Here is a 17,295-nt window from a genome sequence, read left to right as displayed (position 1 = left end):
CCACTTGCCTTTGCAAGCTTACTCTTCCCACGATGTCTCATGATACCCAAGGGCCTTTCCCGGTCTCATTTAAACAGCACTGTTTTTGTAAACAGTTATCTCCCCTGATCCAATTTTTTGGATCTTTTTTCCCTCTTCCATGCACCAAAACAACTCATAGCACTCACCGCCCTGATCCATTTCTTCTTTGGAAGATAGCCTCTTTTGCATCCCAGTTCCTCTCAGCATAAACACCGTGAAAGTTTGGACTAGATCGTGCTCATGTGCATTGTCTTTTTTTTTTTTTTTTTTTCTTTTTTTTTGCGTTTTAGGGCCGAACCCGCAGCATATGAAGGTTCCCAGGCTAGGGGTCTAATCGGAGCTACAGCTGCCAGCCTACGCCATGGCAACTCCAGATCCTAGCCTGGTCTGTGGCCTACATCACAGCTCACAGCCAAGCAAGATCCTTAACCTGCTGAGCAAGGCCAGGGATCGAACCCGCAACCTCACGGTTCCTAGTCAGATTCCTTTATGTGGCGCCATGACGGGAACTCCTCGTCTCTCCTTTTTAAGCCAACGCATGGACATAAAGCAAACGCTAATATTTACAAAATAAACATACATCTGGGGAGTAAATAAGAGAAATAGGGAGGAAATGACTGCTTTAAAAGAAGTGCAGTTTTCTTACTTCATGGCTCCCTCTTCGGGCCTCTACAGCACCCTGTCATCCTTCAGTGCTTCTCTAGTACGGTCTGCACTTACATGTGCATTTTTCCGCTGAGATCATGAGTGGCTAGAAGGAATCCTGTCTTACCCACCCTTATGTTTACCACACTAGGCACAGGGCCTGACACATCCTTTTTCGGCTTTTTTATAGATTGGTTTTGTTTTTTGTTTTTTGTTTTTTTGCCTTTTCTAGGGCCACTCCTGCGGCATGTGGAGGTTCCCAGGCTAAGGGTCCAATCGGAGCTGTAGCCACCGGCCTACGCCACAGCCACAGCAACGCCAGATCCGAGCCGCGTCTGCGACCTACACCACAGCTCATGGCAATACCGGACCCTTAACCCAATGAGCGAGGCCAGGGATCGAACCCGAAACCTCACGATTCCTAGTTGGATTTGTTAACCACTGAGTCATGACAGGAACTCCAACTTAATGTGTTCTTGACAATACTATTTACATAATTCATCTGCTTAAATATTGAAATGTTCATTTAGGTTCAATTACCAAAATTATGAGTTCGTGGCATTCATATTAATCGACATGCTGTATATTTTCTTGTCCTATAGGTGACAAGTTGAGAGGTTAACTTTAATTCCTCTTGTCTTACTACACTAACTTTTTCAAACCTTTCTATAAAAGCCAGATATTTAGGATTTGCAGGCCACATACAGTTTGTTGCATATTTCTCTTTCTTTCTCTCTCCCTTTTTTTCATTCACAGCCCTTTAAAAATCGTCCTCAACTTGTGGACTCTATAAATAAAAGTGGACCAAGGGCCAGATTTGACCCATGGATCCTAAACTCAATTTTAATGGATAATAGAGGAACACTTCTAAGGTTCATGTGCCTGTGTATAATGGCTCAGGCCTCATTACCACTCTTCCTCTACAACCAAAGGGTGTTTTTCTATTTACATCTTATCTCGATAATTAAAAAAATTTAAATGCCCGGCAGATATTTAACTAGAGATGGGCTGGGGCCCTACGCAGACTTACAGAATTGTAGAATTTTCTGGCTGGAAGAAATTGTTGAGATGATCTATCTAGAACCCATTAATTACTTTATAGATACTCTACCGTATAGATAAGAACTCATAAGTACATATGATTAACTAATTAACTTACAAATACCGGAGGGACAGCAAGCCTTCAAAGGAATCCTTATGTAACTCGGTCAAAGCATTATCCCTGAGAATTCTGAAAAATGAAAAGGTTATTTCTGCATCAAAATGCAAAATAACTACAACTATTTACTACATAGGACCGACTCCCAGATGTGGGGAAAACATGGGTAATGGTGACACCTAAACGCCATAATACTTTTTTTTTTTTTTTTAATATCTTTTCAGGGCCATACTAGTGGCACATGGAGGTTCCCAGGCTAGCAGTCAAATCAGAACTGTAGCTACACGAGAGCTACAGCAATGCCGGATCCGAGCCGCGTCTGTGACCTACGCCACAGCTCATGGCAACGCCGGATCCTTAACCCACTGAGCAAGGCCAGGGATCAAACCTGCAACCCCATGGTTCCTAGTCGGATTGGTAACCACTGAGCCACGATGAGACTCCCCTAATTCTTTTCTATTTATTTATTATTATTATTTTAAATGGTTATGGCCACACACAGGCTAGGGATTGAACCTGAGTGGCAGCTGCCACCTACACCGTGGCTGCGCCAAATATTGGATCCTTTAACCCACTGTGCCTGGCCGGGGATTAAACCCTCACCTCTCAGACACATGAGCCACTGCAGTAGGACTCTTAACCCACGGTGCCACAGCAGGAACTCCCACCCCCATTGTTTTAAAATGATTTTTATTTTTTCCATTATAATGGATTTACAGTGGTCTGTCAATTTCTACTCTACAGCAAAGTGAACCAGTCATACACACATGTATTCTTTTTCTCACATTATCCTCCATCATGTTCCCTCACAACCCAATTCTTATTTAACTTAGGGATGGTGATCTCTGCTCTGTCTTAATTTAATTTATTTTCAAAAATTTTTTTGACTGTGCCTACAGCATGTGGAAGTTCTCAGGCCAGGGATCAAACCTGCACCACAGCTGTAATCAGAACCACTGCAGTGATAACGTCAGATCCATGACTGCTAGGCCACCAGGGAACTCCCTGCTCTTGTTTTCATTTCAGCCTTTCTTCTCATGCCCTCCTTTGTGTCCTTCTCTCCCTCCCCTGCTCTCTCTCTTCCCCTCTCCCCTCCCCCCCATTATCTCTCTCTCTCTCTCTCTCTCTCTCACTCTCGCACACACACCACAACCCATCCACTCTTCCCACCAAGTCACATAGTTAACGTCTACTCTTTAGATCACAAAGTCTCTGTTAGAGTTCAGCTCTGGTTGGCATCAACCTTGCAGAGCTGGTTGTGCTCCTTGCTGGGGCCTGCCGCCTCCGCCTCCGCCTCCTGGTTCAGCTGGCGGGGGCATCCGGTGACCCCAAAGGCTGCTCAGGGGCTGAGTGTAGGCCTTGGAGTTCTGGGGCGAGTGTGGGATAAGGAAGAGCACCTGCCGGGACCTCTTGCTCCCGAGGCAGAGCTGAGAGTCCTGGGGAAACGTCTCTGCCATGCTGCAGAGCTAGCAGGAGCCTCAAAAAGACAGCAACTTTTGCCTGACCGGCAGGAACTGCAGAACCCAAAGGATTGACAGTGGGAAACCCGGTGGAGACGGGATTAAGATGGCGGAATAGAAGGACTGGAGCTCAACTTCTCTCCTAAAAACAACAAAATTACAACCAAATGCTGAGCAATCTTCAACCAAATGGACTGGAAATGTTCCAAAAGATATCCCACTCCAGAAGACAAAGAGGAGGCCACATCAGGAGGTAGGAGGGGCGATTATGCCATAGAAGCAACCCCATACCTCCTGGGTGGGACGCCTCACAGACTGGAAAGGAACTGGTTCACAGAGACTCACCCACACAAGTGAGAGTTCTGAGCCCCACGTCAAGTCCCCATGCCTGAGGATCTGGCATTGGAGAAAGAGCTCCCCAAGCATCTGGCACTGAAGGCCAGTGGGGCTTGTGTGCAAGAGCTCCACGGGCCTGGGGGAAACGGAGACCCCTTTCTTAAAAGGCGCACACAGACTTCCGCCTGCGCTGGGTCCCAGGGAAGAGCAAAAGCTCCAGAGGACTCTGGGTCAGACCTGACTGCAGGTCTTGGAGGATCTCCTGGAAAAACAGGGCATGAATGTGGCTTGTTGTGGGGGAAGGACATTGGAAGCAAAGCTCTTGGGAATATTCATCAGCAGGTGTTCCTCTGGAGGTGGCCATTTGGGAAAAATCTGGACCCGCCCATCAGCACTGAGAAGCCCCAAGCCAAACTACAATCCAGGTGGGATCACAGCCCCAGCCATCATTGGTAAACAGGCTGCCTAAAGACACCCCAGGCACAAAGCCTCTGCCTCTAATCTCACCCAGAGACAAAGCCCCACCCACCAGAGGGATAGGAATCAGCTCCACCTACCAGTGGGCAGGCACCACTCCTTCCCACCAGGAAGCCTACAGCAAGCCCCCAGACCAACTTCACACACAAGGGGGGCAGACACCAGAAGTGAGAGAGGCTACAACTCTACCATCTGTAAAAAGGTCACCACACCAAAAACCTATAAAAAGGAAAAGACAGCCAAATATACTCAGAGAAGGGAGAAAGAAAACAAAAAAAAACCCAGAAAAACAGCCAAGTGATCAGGAGATTCTCAGCCTCCAGGAAAAAGACTTTAAACTGCTGATGCTGAAGATGATGCAAGACATTGGAAATACACTGGAGGCGAAGATGGACAATGTACAGGAAACACTGAGCAAAGAATTACAAGATATAAAACTTAAGCAAGAAGAGATGCAAAATACAATTAACTGAAATAAAAAATTCATGTAGAAGCAGCCAACAGCAGAATACAGGAGGCAGAAGAATGAATAAGCCAGGTGGAGGACAGACTAGTGGAAATCGCTGATGCAGAACAGAGAAAAGACGGGAAACAAATGAAGAGAGTCTCAGAGAACTCTGGGACAACGTTAAACGCACCAACATCCGTATCATAGAGGTGCCAGAAGGAAAAGAGAGAAAGGGACAGAAAAAACATTCAAAGAGATAATAGCCGAAAACTTCCCTAACACGGGAAAGGACCCACTCACTCAAATCCAGGAAGCACCACGAGTACCATATAAAATAAACCCAAGGAGGAACACCCCGAGATGCATATTAATCAAACTGACCAAAATTAAAGACAAAGAGAAAAGACTGAAAGCAGCTAGGGAAAAGAAACAAATAACATACAAGGGAACCCCGATAAGGCTATCGGCAGATTTCTCAGCAGAAACTCTGCAGGCCAGCAGGGAGTGGCACGATATACTTAACGTGATGAAAGGAAAAAACCTCCAACTGAGACTACTTTACCCAGACAGGCTCTCATTCAGATTTGAAGGAGAAATCAAAAGCTTCACAGAGAAGCAAAAGCTAAGAAAATTCAGCAACACTAAACCAGCCTTACAACAAATACTAAAGGAACTTCTCTAGGCAGGAAAGAAAAGGCCGCAACCAGAAACAAAAATACCACAAATGACAAGGCTCACCAGTAAAGGTATAATATACAGTAAAGATACGAAATCATCCACACACAATTATGCCACCAAAGTCAGAAATGGTGAGAAGAGGAGGGTACGTTACGGAAGCAGGACACTGGAGATGCACTTGCAATTAAGAGACCAACAACTTAAAACAATTTCGTACATGTTTAGACTCTCCTATCAAAACTTCACAGCAGCTGCAAATCAAAAATCTACAATTGATACACAAACAATAAGAAAAATCAACCCAAATACAACACCAAAGATCGTCATCAAACCGCAAGAGGAGAGAACAAGAGAAGAAGGGAAGAAAAAAGAGCAACAAAAACAAATCCAAAGCAATTAATACAATGGCAATAAGAACACACATACCAATAATTACCTTAAATGTTAATAATGGACTAAACGCCCAAGCCAAAAGACACAGACTGGCTGAATGGATACAAAAACAAGACCCACATATATGCTGTCTTCAAGAGACCCTCTTCACTCCCAGGGACACATACAAATCAAAAGCGAGAGGATGGAAGAAAATATCCCATGCAAATGGGAATCAAAAGAAGCCGGAGTAGCACTACTCATATCGGACAAAATAGACCTTAAAATGAAGACTATTTTAAGAGACAAGGAAGGTCACTACCTAATCATCAAAGGATCAATCCAAGAAGAAGACACATAACAATTCTAAATATCTACACACCCGACATAGGATCACCACAATATGTAAGGCAACTGCTAACAACCTTAAAAGGACAAACCGACAATAACACAATCACAGTGGGGGACTTTAACACCCCACTTACAGCAATGGACAGATCATCCAGACAGAAAATCAATAAGGAAACACAGGCCCCGAATGAAGCCTTAGACCAGATGGACTTAATAGGACATGCCACCCAAAAGCAACAGAATACACATTCTTCTCAAGTGCACATGGAACATTCTCTAAGACTGATCACATCCTGGGCTACAAATCAAGCCTCGGTAACTTTAAGAAAACTGAAATCACGTCAAGCGTCTTTTCCCACCACAACGCTCTATGGCTGGAAATCAACAACAAGAAAAAAACTGCAAAAACCACAAACACATGGAGACTAAACAACACGCCACTAAACTACCAATGGATCACTGAAGAAATCAAAGAGGAAATTTAAAAATACCTAGCAGCAAATGACAACAAAGATAACGACACTCCAAAACCCATGGGGTGCAGCAAAAGCCATTCTGAGAGGAAAGTTTATAGCAATACAAGCCTACCTCGGGAACCAAGAAAAAGCTCAAATAAACAAGCTAACTTTATACCTAAAGCAGCTCGAGAGAGAACAGACAAGACCTAAAGTTAGTACAAGGACAGAAATCTAAAGACCAGAGCAGAAATCAATGAAATAGAAACGAAGAAAACCACAGAAAAGATCAATCAAACAAAAAGCTGGTTCTTTGAAAAGATCAACAAAATCGATAAACCCTTAGCCAGACTTATCAAGAAAAAAAGAGAGAGGACTCAAAGCAATAAAATTAGAAATGAAAAAGGAGAAGTAACAACGCACATCACAGAAATACAAAGGATCATAGGAGACTACTATACGCAACTATACGCCGATAAAACGGAAAACCTAGAAGAAATGGACACATTCTTAGAAAAGCACAATCTTCCAAGACTAAACCAGATGAAACAGAAAAGATGAACGGACCCATCACAAGTCCTGAAATGGAAACTGTGATTAAAAACACTTCTCCAATAAACAAAAGTCCAGAACCAGGAGGCTTCACAGGCAAATTCCATCAAACACTTAGAGAAGAGCTAACACCTATCCTTCCGAAACTATTCTAAAAGATGGAAGAGGAAGGGACACTCCCAAACTCATTCTATGAGGCCACCATCACCCTGATACCAAAACCAAAGATACCACACAAAAAAAGAAAACCACAGGACAATTTCATTGAGGAACACAGATGCAAAAATCCTCAACAAGATACCAGCAAACCGAATCCAGCAATACATTCAAAAGGATTGTACCTCATGATCAAGTGGGATTTATCCCAGGGATGCAAGGGTTCTTCAATATCCACAAATCAATCAGTGTGATACACCACATTAACAAACTGAAGAATAAAAACCGTATGACCCTCTCAATAGACGCAGAAAAAGCCTGTGACAAAACACAACACCCATCTGATAGAAACAAAACAAAACAACCTTCAGAAAGTGGGCACAGAGGGAACCTACCTCAACATAATAAAGGCCATATACGACAAACCCAGAGCTAACATCATCATTCTCAGTGGTGAAAAGCTGAAAGAATTCCCACTGAGATCAGGAACAAGACAAGGATGTCCACTCTCGCCACTACTATTCAACATCGTTTTGGAAGTCCCAGCCACAGCAATCAGAGAAGTAAAAGAGATAAAAGGAATCCAAACTGGAAAGGAAGAAGTAAAACTATCACTATGCGCAGATGACACGATACTATACCTAGAGAATCCTAAAGACTACCAGAAAACTGTTAAAGAGCTCATCAATGAACTCGGCAAAGTCGCAGGATACAAAATTAATATACAGAGCTGCCCTTCTCTTCTCTTTTCCCAAACCATATTGGGAAGCCCCATACAGAACTACAGGAGGGTTAGGACTGCATATGAAGTCCTTTGATTTTTTGCCCACGTTAAATTTTTTTAAAAAGCTAAAATGTGGGAGTTCCCATCATGTCTCAGCAGCTAGCAAACCCGACTAGCATCCATGACCACACAGGTTCGATCCCTGGCCTTGCTCAGTCGATTAAGGATCTGGCATTGCCATGAGCTGTGGTGTATATTGCAGATGCGGCTCGGACCCTGTGTTGCCGTGGCTGTGGTGCAGGCTGGCGGGCACGGCTCCGATTGGACCCCTAGCCTGGAAACCTCCCTGCGCCACAGGTGTGGCCCTCAAAAGACAAAACAAACAAACAAAAACGAAAATGTGCCCCAAATGTACCTAACTGTTCAGTTTAATAATTACAAAACAAATCCTCTCGTGTAACACCATTCCCGTCAAGAAAGAAGACCACCAGCATCCCTTTGTTTTTCTATATATTTTAACTTTTTACACCCTTGAAATTCTACACTTATGTATAAAATCTCAATCTTTTGAGACAAGAATCCCTTGAGAATGTCATAAGAGCAATGGTCCTTTTCCCTAGGAAACTGAACTTTCTTGAATACATGCAAAGGTATGCAAGCAATTTCCATTTGTGGGCGATCCTTCTATGGCAGAGGTCTGTGAATAGAGTAGACTGAATTCAGAGGGCCGCACTTGGATGGGAAATCAAATTACATCCCAATTTTCACAAATTTCTAATGAAAATGAGCATTTCCTTCCACTGTGAATGTAGGCAACATACCACAGTGGACAGCAACACGGTGAATTTGGTCCCCAGGAGAAATCACAGATCATTTCATATCACACATTTGTTGCAGATCTTTTTTTTTTACACACATCCTAATGAACATGGCAGCAGTTGCATGTACCGGTGCATGTAAGGAACCCAAAACACAGTGGCTATGAAGTAAACGGTGGCTGTAATACAGCCCAGTGGTTCGACATAGGAGCTCAGGGTTCCAAAGGCCTTGGTTCAAACGTTGGCTCCCCCACTTCATGAAGAGAGAGACCTGAGCCAACATGCTTCATTTCGCCAAGACTCAGCTTCTTCATGGGGATAATGATACCTTCCCCCACTGGGCTGTTGTGACGAGTACATGAACTGGATCCACATGATGTGCTTAGGACCCTGTCTGGCACCGTCAACAGGCCCATACATGCAACTCCCACTACTACTGTTACTTCCCAACAATGCAAACCTCCTCCTAAGTGAGGTCTGTTTCCTGATTTTTCCTTTTCCCTGGTTCATGTCAGATAAACCACATAAATCTTAGGAAGCATATTACCTTTAAATCTTGATTGTACGTGTGCTCCCCCACCCCCACCCCCACAAGACTCTCATCCTCTCAATGCCTCTGTTAATACTTCTCTTGCACATATCTTGAACTATCATTTATTCTCATCGCTGCCCTGCAGTTATAGTAGTTAGTAGCCCTACCACTGTACCTTGGGCTTTGAGTTAAGCGTAGCATATTTATTACACTATCATTAATTTTATTTGTTGCCCCCCCTCTTTCTAGGACTGTACCCATGGCTAGGGGTCAAATCAGGGCTGTAGCTGCTGGCCTACACCACAGTCACAACAACACAGGATCCAAGCAGCATCTGAGACCTACACCACAGCCCTCGGCAACGCCAGATCCTTAACCCACTGAGCAAGGACAGGGATCGAACCTGCGTTCTCATGGACGCTAGTCAAATTCGTTTCTACTGAGCTCGCCAGGAACTCATTAGTTGAATATATATCATTAATTTGAAAAGTATTATGAAAACCATTTCAATATAATTGGTTTCCTTTGTCTTTCTAGATACTTGAACTTATTATACATTTATTGACTGATTTTTTTTTAATAGAAATTTATTGTCTCTCAGTTCTGTAAGTGAGAAGTCTGAGACCAAGATGTTGGCAGGGCCACGCCCTCTCTGAAGTTCCTAGAAGGATCTGTTCCAGGCCCCTCTCCTGATTGCTCATAGTTCCTTGACTTGTGGTAGCATAACTCCAGGGTTCATGTGGGTTTTGTTGTTGTTGTTGTCTTTTTAGGGCCGCACCCATGGCACATGCAGTTCCCAAGCTAGGGGTTGAATCAGAGCTGCAGCCGCCAGCCACAGCCACAGCAACGCCAGATCCACGCTGCGTCTGCGACCTACGCCATACTTCACAGCAATGGCGGATCCTTAACCCACTGAGTAAGGCCAGGGATCAAACCCGCATCCTCATGGATCCTAGGCGGGTTTGTTACTGCTGAGCCACAATGGGAACTCCCTACCTTATTATACAGTTAAAACCATTACCCCAAGGACATAGCTTCTATAGATTGCCAATGAGATATACGTGGGGACTGGGGGTAGGTTAAGAAATCCTGCCCTGGGGAACCAGTGACCCCAAGTTAGGAACCTCTGTTTATAAGATACAAACCTCAAGCTAATTTAGAAATCCTCAAACCTCACTAGATTCATGTTATAGTGTACCGACTCCCAAACACACGCTTTTTAAATATTGTAAATTTCATTTTAGTTTTTAAAATTATGTAGCATATATATATATATATATATATACACTCACCTGGTTCAAAATTCCAAAGGTATGGAGGACACAATCCAAGGTTTTGCTCTGACCCCTGACCCTCAGGCTACCAGCACGCTCCACTCCCCAGAGGAAACTAACGTTATCTATCTCTTGTGCCAAATGACTTTCATTTTTCTTACAAGTTTGAGAAATAAAATCTCCAAGTCAGATACCATCATGGACAATAAAAACTACATATAATATTTAGGAAATCTGTCAATTAAAAAAAATTGGAGTTCCCATTGTGGCTCAGCAGGTTACGAACCCACCATAGTGTCTGTGAGGATGCGGGTTCAGGCCCTGGCCCTGCTCAGTGGGTTGAGGATCCAGTGTAACTGTGAGGTGCAGTGTAAGTCGCAGGTACAGCTCAGATCTCATGTTGCTGTGGCTGTGGCGTAGGCCTGCGGCTACAGCTCCAATTCAACCCCTAGCCTGGGAACTTCCATAAGCTGTGGGTATGACCCTAAGGAAGAAAGAAACAAAGAAGGAAGGAAGGAAGGAGGGAAGAAGGGAAGGAAGGAAGGAGGGAAGAAGGGAAGGAAGGAAGGAAGGAAGGAAGAGAAAGAAAGACAGACAGACACACACACACACACACACACATAGAATTTCAGTTAATAGATTGCTTTGAAATATGGAGAGGGAAATACTTTTCTCACAGCTTCCGACCTCAAAACTCTGGACCAAGAAGGACCTTACAATGGAAGATGTTATATTCATATTTGGAGAGAATATACTCACAGTGTCTCAACCCACTGGAATGCCTTCCATGTATTCCCATCAATGTAAGAAATAGCGTTTCCTTGGAAATCTCTGTGAAGAAACACAGTTCATAACTTTAATAGGCAGCAAAAGAATAAAGAGGATAAGTAAGAGAATCATGGCCACCTTGTGGGGACTATTCAAATGCAGAAAGGACCAGCTTTCTAATTTCCGCAGCTTTGCAGCTTCCAAGTGGGCACCGTTAGTAAAGACGCAATGCGAGGCCACTGGCACCAACAATGAGGCATTACCTCGGAACCTGACTTCCTATCTGTCCGATTCCTTGGATAGATAATGCCAATTACTCTGAATGTAAGTTTTTTTTCCCCCCAGTCACCTCAAATGACTCCTCCTGGGAGTTCCTGTCATGGCTCAGCAGAAACAAATCCGACTAGTATCCACGAGGTTGCAGGTTCGATCCCTGGCCTCGCTCAGTCCGTTAAGGATCTGGCGTGTGCCACGTAGGTCACTGACACAGCTTGGATCTGGCATTGCTTTGGCTGTGGCGCAGAACGGCGACTATAGCCCTGATTCGACCCCAGGCCTGGGAACTTCCATGTGCCACAGGTGTGGCCCTAAGAAGCAAAATAAATAAATAAATAAATAAAAACTGAAATGACTCCTTCTACAAATCAATGAGAACAAAACAGCAAAAATGTATCAGTACCAGCAAAACAAAGAAATTCTAAGTCAGGCAACACCCACGCTTTGGCTCAGTGGCCTCTGAATCTCTCCAGGTATTAGAAGGGTAAAGGCAGTCAGAAATTAGAGGGACCAGTACGGAAATCTCGCTCAGACATATTGCACAGGAAAAAGCACACTGAACAAGGAGGAAAGTCATGAGCTCACTGGGGAAAAACAAAAAGGAAAGAGACTGGAAGGTAAGACATACATCCAAAGAGTAACGGGAGTTTTCTTATGCATGGGGTGGGATAAGTCCAAACAGATACCTGTAGGCCCATCTGCCTAGGGGACAGTTCCACTCAAACAGAAGCCTCCTGACTGCTTTATGCTCACCAGTACCCGAGGCCCAAAACTCCGCTCGCCTCCCTCCAACGGGTTCTCCTTCCAGACTGCTGTGTTTCCACCGGTTACACCATCCCTCGCATCAACATACGAGATTTTTCCCTTTCCTGGACTCCCCGCCCCAGCTCCAGTCAACTGCTAAATCTTGTCAGTTCTTCCTTCCTGGTGCTCTCAGCAGTTCCTTTCTACTCCCATCACAACCACTCCAACTGCTCACTTTACTCCTAGATTTCACTGCAGCATTCACGTTGGTCTCCCTGAATTCACCTTTTCCCCTCTAGATCACTCTGCATATGGAACCGAAAATAATCCCCTTGTTTCCATCATCTGTGCCTCTTGCTTAGAAACTTTCCATGGTACCCGTATCTTAAGGGCGTTAACTTCCAAACCTGCATGGCCGACAGTCAAGGGGTTTCCATAATCACATCTTTCGCTGTTGCCTGACCCAATCTTGGCAGCCAGACGGATCGATGAAATCCTGATCGCCGAGACAGCCACACTGAGGCCTGAACTGTACCCCCTACTTTTTCTCTAACAACTCACAGCTAATCTTTAAGTCCCAGCCAAAGTTTCAGCTTATCCATGCAGCTGTCCCGGGCCGCCACACCCCAGTGAGGACCGGTGCTGGATGCGTTATGGTACCTTTCTATAGCTCTTCTAACACCTCATTATATATCGCCGCCCTTTTAAAGGCATATTCCTCTTCTTCCCACACATCATTGTCCTGTTCTGGAGACAACGCCATACTTCCGTGGCTCTCACAGTATCTAGCCCTGATTTGGCACAAAATGGGTACCACATAGAGAAAGCCAGGTGACAAAGATGCCTTTGAGATATAACAGAGGGACTGAATAATCATAATAATAGCTAACAATTGGGAGTTCCCTTTGTGGCTCAGTGGTTAACGAACCCGACTGGTATCCATGAGGATGAGGGTTCGACCCCTGACCCCGCTCAGTGGGTTAAGGATCCGGGGTTGCCGTGAGCTGCACTGTACGTCTCAGACATGGCTCAGATCCCGCGTCGCTGTGGCTGTGGTGTAGGCTGACAGCTCCAGCTCCGATTCCACCCCTAGCCTGGGAACCTCCATACACCACCGGTGGGCACCCCCCCCCAAAGAAAAAAAACAAACCATTCTTACAAGACGGTGAAGGTGTGGTTGTAGCTCTTGGGCCCTAGAACAGGCACACTGCGGAGCCTCTGATTTGGGCTGAGTCCAGTGCACGACAGCGTCTCATTTCTGCAGGTGCACAGCTCACATATGTCGACGTGCTCTGTGACGACATTCTGTTCTGACTGCTCCTTTTCTGGGGGGTATTGGGCGGAGTGCACCACCGAAGACTGCGCAGAAGGAAGGGTTGTCTCAGTTGACCCTGGTTGAGAAGTTATGCTAACAGGTGGAGCTGTGACTTGAGTCAGGCCTGGGTAAGGAAGTGTCACCGCAGGGTATTCTGGAGCGGGAGATGTCGTCTCTTGCAGGACTGTAGAAGGTTCAGCCTCTGCAGTAGGGTGTAGAGTGGTGGTAGGTTCCTGACTTTGATCCTCACTTGGAGCTGGAACTGTCACCTCCTGATGCAATGGCTCTGGAGGCTGAGGTGGGGTCTCTTGCTCGGTTGGAGAAGGTTCAGCCTCCACACCGGATCCTGTAGTTTCAGTCAGTTCCACAGGTTGAATTGTGACTTGAGTCAGGTCTGCATGTGGACGTGTCGCCTCAGGGTGTTCTATAGGGGGAGCTGTAGTCTGCTGCAGGCCTGTAGAATGTTCAGCCTCTGTGCTGGGTTCTGCAGTTGTGCTAGGCTCCTGGTTCACAGGCTTACCTGTGACACTGGGTGACGTTGGAAGCTCAGCCTGACCCTGATGTGGTGTTAGAACTGTTTGGCTCTGACTTACGGGAGGCTGGGTTAGGGTCTCCTGCGTGGCTGGAGAAGGTTCCTCCTCCTTCGTGGGTTCCGTCGTTATGCTAAGTCCCAGGTCCAGAGGCTGAACCGTGACTTCAGTCAAGGTTGGATGCTGATGCTGAACCTGCTCTGGACGTGGAAGCGTCCCCTCAGTGGGGTTTGGAGGGGGAGTTGTAGGATGCTCAACCTCCGTGGTAGGTTCTGGAGTCACAGTAAGCACCACGTCCAAAGGCTGAACCGGGGGGTTGGGCAATGTTGGATGTGGAGCTTGGTCCTGACCTGGAGCTGCATTCGTCGCAGACTGATACAATGGAGGCTGGACCACAACCTCTTTAGGTGGCTCCAGAGTCTGAGCTGGGGTCTCCTGCGTGGCTGCAGAAGGTTCGTCCCCCTTAGCGGGTTCTGCACTTATGGTCAGTTCCAGGTCTGAAGGTTGAACTGTGACTTCAGTCAGGTATGGACGCTGAGCCTGAAGCTGCTCTGGATGTGGAAGTGTCGCCTCGAGGTATGCTGGAGGAGCTGTCGTCTGCTGCAGGACTGTGGGATGGTCAGCCTCCATAGCAGGTTCTGGAGGTTTAACTGTGACACTCGGCGGAGCCTGGTCCTGTCCAAGCGTCGGAACCGTCATCGCAGGATGCACTGGACTTTGTGCCTCCACCTCCTTAGGCAGCTCTGGAGGCTGAGGCGGGGTCCCCTGCTGGGATGGAGATGGGTCCGTCTCTTTGAGGGGTTCCAAAAGCTCCTGCTGGATCGAGGAAGCCTCTGTATGCCCAGGGGACTGCAGAAGTTCGGGAAGGGGCCCTTGAGAGGCTAAAAAGGGTTCCACCTTCTCAGGAGGCTCTGGCGGCTGAGCCTGAAGCTCCTGCTGTGTGGCAGAAGGTTCTCCCTCCTTCGGGGGCTGCAGAGATGCAGCTGGGGCCCCAAGGGGAACGGGAGACTGAGCTGGGGCCTCCTCCTGGACTAAAGAAAGCTCCATTCCCCCAGGGGGATCTAGAGTCTGAGCAGGGCCCTCCTGCTGCGCTGGAGAGGTTTCCACCTCCTTAGTGGGCTCTAGAGTTAAGACAAGCGCCAGATCCAAAGGTTTCCCTGTGGCACTAGACAACCCTGGACGTTGCGCTTCACCGGGACCTGGAGGTGAGAACGTCGCCTCTTCATTTACTGAAGGCTGAGCTTCGACCTCTGCAGAGGCCTCTGGAGGCTGAGTTGGGTGCTCCTGATGGCTGGGAGCAGGTTCGGTTTCCTCAGGAACCTCTTCAGGCCGAGCTGGGGCTGAATGCTGACCTGAAAACTCCTGCTGGCCTGACAACAGTTGCGACTGCTCAGGGGACACCGCAGACTGCACTGAGGTTTCTGGTGGCAGTGGAAAAGCTTCAACCTTATTACTGGATGCTGGACTTAAGGTGAGCACAAGATCCACAGGTGTAACAGTGACACTGCTGGGCCGCTGCGGAAGCTGAGCTTGATCCTGACCTAGCGGAGAAACTGTTGTCACGTGATGCTCTGGAGAGATAGCGACATACTCGTTAGAGAGCTCTGTTTGCTGAGCTGGGGAGGATTCAACCTCACCAGGAGCCTCTGGATGCTGACCCGGGGCCTCCTCATGAACGGTAGCAGCTTCTGGAGATTGATCTGGAGCCTCCTGTTGAACTGGCAAAGGTTCAACTTCCTCAGGTGGCTGTGGAGGCAGCGTGGGGGCCTCATGCTGGGTTGTAGAAAATCCCACACTGGTGTGGGACACCGACGGCTGAGTTGAAGGCTTGTGCGGATTTGGAGACCCAGGTCCCACCTCTGGCCTGGGTTCTGTGCTTATGGTAAGCCCCACATCCACAGGCTTGACAGTGACATTGGCTACGTTTGACTGCTGAGCATGATGGTGACTTGGAGGTGAAACTGTCACTTCATGATGCTCTGGAGGTTGAGCTGGCTGTTCCTGTTGAGCTGGCAAAGGCTCCGCCTCCCCAGAAGGCGGCTCTGGAGGCTGAGCTGGTTGCTCCTGCAGGGTTGCAGAAGGTTCTACCTCTTCTGCAGACAGAGCTGGGGTCCCTTCCTGGGTTGGAGAAGTTTCAGCTTCTTCCAAAGACTCTGAGAGCTGCACTGGGGTCTCCTGCTGGGTTGGAAACGGTTCATCTTCCCCAGGAGGCTCAGAAGGCTGAGCTGGTGGCTCCTGCTCACTCAAAGGCTCAACCTCCCCAGGAGGCTCTGGAGGCTTCTCTGAGGTCTCCTGCTGGGTTGGAGAAGATTCCGTCTCCTCAGGGTGCTCAACAGGCTGAGGCAGGGCCTCCTGCTGGGCTGTAGTTGACTCAGCTTCCTTAGTAGGCCCTGGAGTGATGGTAAGTCCCAAATCCAGAGGCTGAGGTGTCCCATTGGGCAAGTGCAAATGAAGGGGATGCGGCTGATGATGCGGAGCTTCTAGCTCACCGCTCTCTGGCCTCTGAAGTACATCCTGGGTAGGGAACCCTGGGGCGTGAGCTGGGGACCCTAGCTGGACTGGGGAAGGTTCCACCTCCTCAGGGCGCTCTGGAGGCTGAGCTTGGGTCTCCTGCTGGAGTGAAAAGTCAACCTCTTCGGGGCGCTCTGGAGGCTGAGGTGGGGCCTCCTCCAGGACTGGAGGAGTTTCAGACTCCTCAGGGCTCTCTGGGGCCTGCAATAAGCCATCCTGCTGGACTGGAGAAGGTTCAACCTTTTTAGTGACCTCTGGAGTTACGGTAAGGGCCAGATCCAGAGGTGTCACAGTGACACTGTGCCTGCCTGACTGCTGAGCTTCATTTACCCTATGACGTGCTGATGGCTGCCCTCCAGCCTCCTTAAGTATCTCCGAAGCTTGAGCTAGGAGGGCCTCCTGAAGGCTTGAAGTTTCCATTTCCTCAGGGGCCTCTGGAGGCTGAAACAGAGCCTCCTGCTCAAGTGGAGGTGATTCTACCTCTTCTGTGGGCTGTGGATGCTGAGCAGGGGCCTCTTCCTGGAGTGAGGATTCCACCTCCTCAGGGGGCTCAGTAGGTGGATCTGGATCCTCTACAAAATCTGTAGGTAGATTAGGATAAAAGACACTCACACCGGGATCGAAATGATTATCCTGCCACTGTTCCCTCCAGTTGCTGAGTTTCTTCAGACTGGCCCCTAGTGCCAACACTAA

General features: G+C 47.3%; 1 protein-coding gene across 2 annotated transcripts in view; it reads right to left on the bottom strand.

Annotated features, from left to right (window-relative positions):
• Nucleotides 1–17,295, bottom strand: part of LOC100626147 (leucine-rich repeat-containing protein 37A-like) — a 41,209-nt gene that overhangs the window by 23,124 nt on the left and 790 nt on the right. Inside the window, exons 2-4 of one of the 2 annotated variants that reach the window (XM_021066830.1) lie at nt 13,406–17,183; nt 11,218–11,289; nt 1,826–1,897 (exon numbers count right to left, since the gene is read on the bottom strand). In XM_021066830.1, the coding sequence (XP_020922489.1) occupies nt 1,826–1,897; nt 11,218–11,289; nt 13,406–17,183 (3,922 nt within the window). The remainder of the gene's footprint in view (nt 1–1,825; nt 1,898–11,217; nt 11,290–13,405; nt 17,184–17,295) is intronic. The other variant, XM_003358010.5, reaches the window with a different exon arrangement.

The sequence above is a fragment of the Sus scrofa genome, chromosome 12, assembly GCF_000003025.6.
Source record: "Sus scrofa isolate TJ Tabasco breed Duroc chromosome 12, Sscrofa11.1, whole genome shotgun sequence".
In the NCBI taxonomy this organism is placed as follows: Eukaryota; Metazoa; Chordata; class Mammalia; order Artiodactyla; family Suidae; genus Sus; species Sus scrofa.
The sequence above is the reverse complement of the archived record's forward strand: the minus strand, read 5'-3'. Positions and strand labels throughout refer to the sequence as shown.